General features: G+C 43.4%; 1 protein-coding gene across 1 annotated transcript; it reads right to left on the reverse strand.

Annotated features, from left to right (window-relative positions):
- Nucleotides 1-3,254: 3,254 nt before the first annotated feature.
- Nucleotides 3,255-6,537, reverse strand: AICDA (activation induced cytidine deaminase; the record flags this gene model as incomplete). The annotated part of the gene is made up of 4 exons (XM_053371877.1): nucleotides 3,255-3,913; nucleotides 4,166-4,281; nucleotides 4,752-5,022; nucleotides 6,382-6,537. Coding segments are annotated over 4 exons (597 nt in total), but the record flags the coding sequence as incomplete, so codon positions are not given.
- Between the last annotated feature and the right edge of the window lie 206 nt (nucleotides 6,538-6,743).

A 6,743-nucleotide genomic window follows, 5' to 3' on the forward strand; every position in this document is an offset into this window, starting at 1 on the left:
TGGACCAGAGCACGCCGGGCACTCCTGTCTTCCACTGCCTCCCGCAGTTTGGTCAAACTCATGCTGGCACCTTCGAGAACACTGTCCAACCATCTCGTCCTCTGTCGTCCCTTTCTCCTTGTGCCCTCCATCTTTCCCAACATCAGGGTCTTTTCCAGGGAGTCTTCTCTTCTCGTGAGGTGGCCAAAGTAGTGGAGTCTCAGCTTCAGGATCTGTCCTTCCAGTGAGCACTCAGGGCTGATTTCCTTAAGAATGGAGAGGTTTGATCTTCTTGCAGTCCATGGGACTCTCAAGAGTCTCCTCCAGCACCATAATTCAAAAGCATCAATTCTTCGGTGATCAGCCTTCTTTATGGTCCAGCTCTCACTTCCATACATCACTACTGGGAAAACCATAGCTTTAACTATATGGACCTTTGTTGGCAAGGTGATGTCTCTGCTTTTTAAGATGCTGTCTAGGTTTGTCATTGCTTTTCTCCCAAGAAGCAGGCGTCTTTTAATTTCATGGCTGCTGTCACCATCTGCAGTGATCATGGAGCCCAAGAAAGTAAAATCTCTCACTGCCTCCATTTCTTCTCCTTCTATTTGCCAGGAGGTGATGGGACCAGTGGCCATGATCTTCGTTTTTTTGATGTTGAGCTTCAGACCATATTTTGCGCTCTCCTCTTTCACCCTCATTAAAAGGTTCTTTAATTCCTCCTCACTTTCTGCCATCAAGGTTGTGTCATCTGCATATCTGAGGCTGTTGATATTTCTTCCGGCAATTTTAATTCCGGCTTGGGATTCGCATGATGAATTCTGCATATAAGTTAAATAAGCAGGGAGACAATATACAGCCTTGTCGTACTCCTTTCCCAATTTTGAACCAATCAGTTGTTCCATATCCATATCCATATCCAGTTCCATATCCGTATCCATATCCAGTTCTAACTGTAGCTTCTTGTCCCACATAGAGATTTCTCAAGAGATAGATGAGGTGATCAGGCACTCCCATTTCTTTAATAACTTGCCATAGTTTGCTGTAAACTTTGTAGGAGCTTGCTATGTCCATAGCTGCTCACCTATTTACTGTTTCTTTCTATTTACAGCATTTCTGTGCTGCTTAATTCTTTGCATTTCTAGGTGGTGCACATAAAAATAATCTGTAGAAAATGAGGCAATTTTTTTAAAATGCAGCATCAAACCAAACACAACAAATGGGGTCTCTGCATTTTTCACCTGAGGCCCTGCTCCACACACTGCCTCCAAGGGAGGTGTAGAGGATAGTGGCACGAAAGAGACCTTTTCAGTGTTGGCTCCCCATTTATGGAATGCTGTCCCCAGAGGGAGGCATGCCTGATGCATTCACTATCTGGCTTTAGGCACCAGGTAAAAAACATTTTTATTTACGCAGGTGTTTGGATCTTAATTTTCTGTTTATCTTTTTGTAGTTGATGAGTGAGATACAGTGCGAGTCACTTTCTCTAATACTGTAAATACTTTCCTATTTTATGTTTGGGATGGCCCTCTGTTTAGGTCAAATCAAATGCACTGCCATGTGTTGGAGGATTATGGTTTGAGTCCCCTCTCCCGATTTGGCAGGAATGAATGAATTCTGACTTATGTTGCAGAGTTCCTAGTAATGAAGTCTTAACTCATTTGGCTTCTCCTTCGCCTCCCTCTTTTCTCCCCCTCCCCCAGAATCACAGCTCTTGTGCCTTCAGGAAAAATTGATCAGGTCAAACTTCCCAATAGCCCAGTCCAATGCATGCTTACTCAGCGAAGTCCTATGTTCAAGGAGGCTTACTCTCAGGTAATGTGTATAGGATTGTAGTCTTACTCTTGTTGTGGGAGGGTTCACATTATGCTAAATTTCTGCTTGTTATGTACCCATTTCTGTTCATTTTTAGCTGCTCAGTGCTGCTGCTGTATTGCTTTAAATTTAATATTAATAGAATTTATATAGCCACCAATTTTATATTTCTGTAGCCTTGTGGGCAGGATGGCATTTCTCAACATTTGCAGGCAGTTGTAAAAGGATATTATGAGGCATTTGTTGTTGCATATAAAAACTTGGCAAATAATAGTACAGGGGAAGAGATGGGTTAGGATTCAGATGTATTGACCCCAACCAATGTGTGGGAGGGAAGAAATTGGATACTTGACAATGGATCAATAGGATCTGTTTCAAGGTGGGGGGTCAAATATATCTTCTACAAAATCAATGACTAAATACATTTTTTCTGCCTGCTGTCACCCTACTGGATTCATTGAGGCTTTTGTAGGATTGCAGTATTATAAGGTCTTCCTTCATCCTTATGGAAAGGCATGTGGGAGTCATATGTTAATCTAAGATTCTGCAAATTAATAGTCTTTAAGGTTCCTTAAGTGACTTTTATTCTTTTTTGCAACATATAGAAATGAGAGACTCTATTTCAAGTTGAAGGAGAGAGGGTAAACTTTATTCTCGTGGTTTGCTTTTGATATGTGTGTTTTCATCTATCTCAGAGTGCAGTCCTACATACGGGTCTATTCAGAAGTAGGTGCTTATAACAGATTAAGTTACCTCTCATTCATACTGTTGACAAAAAATTTAAAAAGCTTTTCTACAGCTTCAGTGCTTAGGTGACTACTTCTTCAAGGGAAGAGGATGGTGAGGAAGCAGGACTTCTTTGGCCCCAAAGCAGCCACCAGCAGGTCCCGAAGTCACCAGCTGTCACTTGATCAATAACCTCTCCCCCGCCTCTTTTTGGAACACCCTTTTTGGCCACCACCACAGACCATGTTTCTGTCCTCAAAATAGCTTCACTGCCACACTGAAGCATCTCTGGTGGTGAACCTGTGTGGAGAGGGAGATGCAGAAAATCCAACAGCTCCTGAAACACCCTTTCCAGGAGTTAAAGATTGCTCTCTCATAAGCTCTAGATTTTGTTCCAATATTTTAACTCTTGTCCTCTTCTCTTACTACCATAGCAAAAAAGGCGGGTCTGTGTACATAAAAATGTCTTTATTTACATCCATGAATAAGCATGCCACTCTGCTACATTGAAAGGAATTAATGCTTAGCGAATAAATGTCACAGTTGCCAAGATTCTGGACTTCCTTCTCTGGATCTGCAGTAATGAGATACTGAAGAACTCTTTGGAAGAAAAGAAGAATCGATCTTCTTTAAACTACAGATAAGCAAAAATCAAGTCTTAAATAGTAATACCATAGCAGGCAATTGATCAAATATTGTTAAATACTAAATATATTTACATATCACTTATCCTCATAATGAATTGATCGCATATCAACACAGTGCTTGTGGGGTATAATGACCGCATCATAGTTTCCAAGTCCATTCTGTGCCAGTGTGTGTGTCTGCTGAAAACATGTGTGGCAAGATGCTTAACAGGTTCTGTGTGCTGCTAAGTATGAGGCATTATGGTTCGTATTTTATCTTTTGTTCCAAATGACGTTAGTGCTTTCTGTAGATGCTGAACATTTTGACAATTTAAGCTGGGTCTAAGGTTTTGAACTCCAAATTGATGAAGTTGCTAAGTGGTTTGGCTAAAGCCTCTCGAGCTCTAAGTGCCATCTCTGTAAGATGTTCATTTGTCTAGCTGTCCCCAGTAAAAGCAACGATCAATAGGGTCTTGTGGCTTGGAAAGCCTGTCTCTGCCTTCTCCCAACAAAGAACAGAGCACAGCCCCAGTGTGCACATGAAGGTAGCCTCAGAATGTCTTCCTCATTTATTCCGACATTTTCTCAGGATGCAGGTGTTCATGAAAAGCAGAGAAGGGAAAACTGGGACATGGAGTTGAATATTTCAAGACTATTCTTCCTGGAATGTTGCTGAAATGCCATTTCCCCTCCCCTTTGCCCACTGCCTTAGCATTTCAGAGTCCAAGGATTCGGAAGGCATCTCGCAAGTCATCAACCTCATAAAGTGGCTGTGAAAGAAAGAAGAGAATGGTCAGGTTTGCAGGAGGCACAAGAAGAAGGAGAACAAAAGGTTAGAGGTAAAGCTGATGAGTAATGAAGAAAAGATAAGGGCAGAAAAAAGATGGAGGCTAGTGATCCTGAAAAATCAAGTTGAAGGAAGCAGAGAATGGCAGATGAGAAAAACAAGGGAAGCAAGGAAGGAGGGGAAGAGGTACAAGAAAAGGGGTAGAAAACCTCATTCAGAGGGAAATACTTCTCACCAAAAGGATACGGCGGAGCCTTCTGGTTAGACGCACAGAATTTTCATGAAGCCCTTCCCAAGCTTTGAAGGTCTTCTTGCGGTTCTCTACAAAGGTGTTCCAGCAGTAAAAGTAATCTGACAAAAAAGAGACGTGGTGTTCATTTCCCATTGCTCAACTTCCCCTCCAGATCTTATGCCACCTCCTAAACCCATCCCTAATGGGATGCGGGTGGCACTGTGGTCTAAACCACAGAGCCTAGGGCTTGCCGATCAGAAGGTTGGCGGTTCGAATCCCTGCGACAGGGTGAGCTCCCATTGCTCGGTCTCTGCTTCTGCCAATCTAGCAGTTCGAAAACATGCCAAAGTGCAGGTAGATAGATAAATAGGTACCGCTCCGGCGGGAAGGTAAACGGCATTTCCATGCGCTGCTCTGATTTGCTGGTAGCAGCTTAGTCATGCTGGCCACATGACCTGGAAGCTGTACGCCAGCTCCCTCAGCCAATAAAGCGAGATGAGCACCGCAACCCCAGAGTCGGCCATGACTGGACCTAATGGTCAGGGGTCCCTTTACCTTTACCTAAACCCATCCCTCCACCCTGTTTCACCTTTGAAGGTCATGATGGCAATCTGAGCTCCTGCCCGGTGGAGGCGACGCAGCCCCTCAGGTTCGGCATTCCGTTCCTCACAGAAGTACAGGCGGGCAGCAAAGATGCGCAGGGTTAGGTTAGGGTAGGCATACAAGAAGTCGGCCACATGCCGTGCGCAATCATAGCACGGACTCCATGAGGTGAACCAAGTGATCCGATAGCAGTGCCTTGGATCCAGGTCCCAGGTAGCGATGTAACGCAGGAAGAGAACTTCAACGTGGCAACCCGACTGAAGTAGCAACACAGAAGGATGGGGGGGGCAGGACCAAGATAATACCGATAAACAATGAATGGTCAAACAAAGCATTTGTGCTGAGGCACAAGAAGTGAAGGTGTGGGGGAACATAAGACTTTACTGAAGGTTCCCTGTTTCCAGGACTGAGTTGGTTAGTCTTGGACTAGTTTGTACAATTAGCAGAAACAAACGTTTTCCCTCAAGGATACCATTTTGCCAGTGTATTTGAATGATACCTTCCAGAAACCCTGCCCAGAAACTCAAAAGTGCACAAGTAAAAAGCACATCAAAGAGAAGATTAGATGAGCTTTATGCATATAGTGGTACCTCAGTTTTCAAGCGTAATGCATTCCGGAAGACCGTTTGAGTTCTGAAACATTCAAAAACCGAGGCGCAGACAGTCACAAAAACAAATTGGTTGCAAGAGAGCTCCTGAGATTATCTGAACATAGATTGATTGCATGCAGAAGCCATGTGGCATGTTCGACTTCCGAGGCGTGTTTAAAAACCGAAGCATTTACTTCCGGGTTTACAGCATTCGAAAACCGAAATGTTCATCAACAGACATTCGAAAACCAAGGTACCACTGTATAATAATAATAATAATAATAATAATAATAATAATAATAATAATTTATTTATACCCCACCCATCTGGCTGGGTTTCTGCCACTCTGGGCGGCTCCCAACATCATCATCATCATCATAAAGTGATAAAATATCAAGCGTTAAAACTTCCCTAAACAGGGCTGCCTTGTCAGATGTTCTGTATGTGTGTAAAATGAACACATGGGGAGCCAGTGGGAATCAGTATGCAAGCTCCACCCTGCTTGTGCTCCAGCCTCAAGTCTTTATTTTACATGCAGGCACTTCTAAAGGACCCAGATTACAATGTGAAGGGAGGGTGGTTGTGGGGAGCATGCAAGCAAGCCGCTCTCAAGATCTGTCTCAAAGTGCATAAGTAAAGTTTTTCCATTTGGTTCTGCTATTTGTATTATCTGGCCATTAGAAGGTATAGGGATGATTGGAGGGGAAAGGTATAGGATGTCACTCTAGTAATGTTGGAACTGAGATACCACAACATGGTTACTGCTAATTCCACAATCACTCCTCTTGAAGGCTGGGCAACATTGGCATAGGAAGCAATCATATTGTCAGGCCATCCAATATGATCTCTCCAAATCCAGCAGTACTGAACCAGTGTGGGAATATGCAGAAATGGCAATTGCACCACTAGGATCTAATCTGAGAGTGAAATGGATTGCTAAAATTATGGATAAGATGCTGAGCATTCCATTGCTCATTGGTGCAGAAGGATGGATTAATGGATATGAGCTTCACTCGTGTTTTGTACCTTATTGCGCAGATATCCAAAGTCCAGGGAGCAGGATGTTGCACTGTTCCGCCGTTTGACCACATAGCAAAGGTATGTTTCGTGACGGCCTTTGGCCCAGCGCAAGTTCTTGAAGTTGTAGAGGAATTTCTTTTGTTTCAGAAGGACACTGCCAAGGGAAGCAGATATTGAAGTCGCATGTATTCAAGTATGAATGGGGACAGCTGTGATCTGAACAGAGAGCAACTTTAGTGGAGTCCATTGGTTCAGGAAAAATATATAGAAATGAGAATTCCTGGGTGCCAGGATTCAAGTTTGGGGCAGAGAACCCTTTGGTGAGAGAACCCCAGCAGAGATTTAAAGTCACAAAATTTGAAGCAATG

This window comes from Podarcis raffonei, chromosome 17, assembly GCF_027172205.1.
Source record: "Podarcis raffonei isolate rPodRaf1 chromosome 17, rPodRaf1.pri, whole genome shotgun sequence".
Classification (NCBI taxonomy): domain Eukaryota; kingdom Metazoa; phylum Chordata; class Lepidosauria; order Squamata; family Lacertidae; genus Podarcis; species Podarcis raffonei.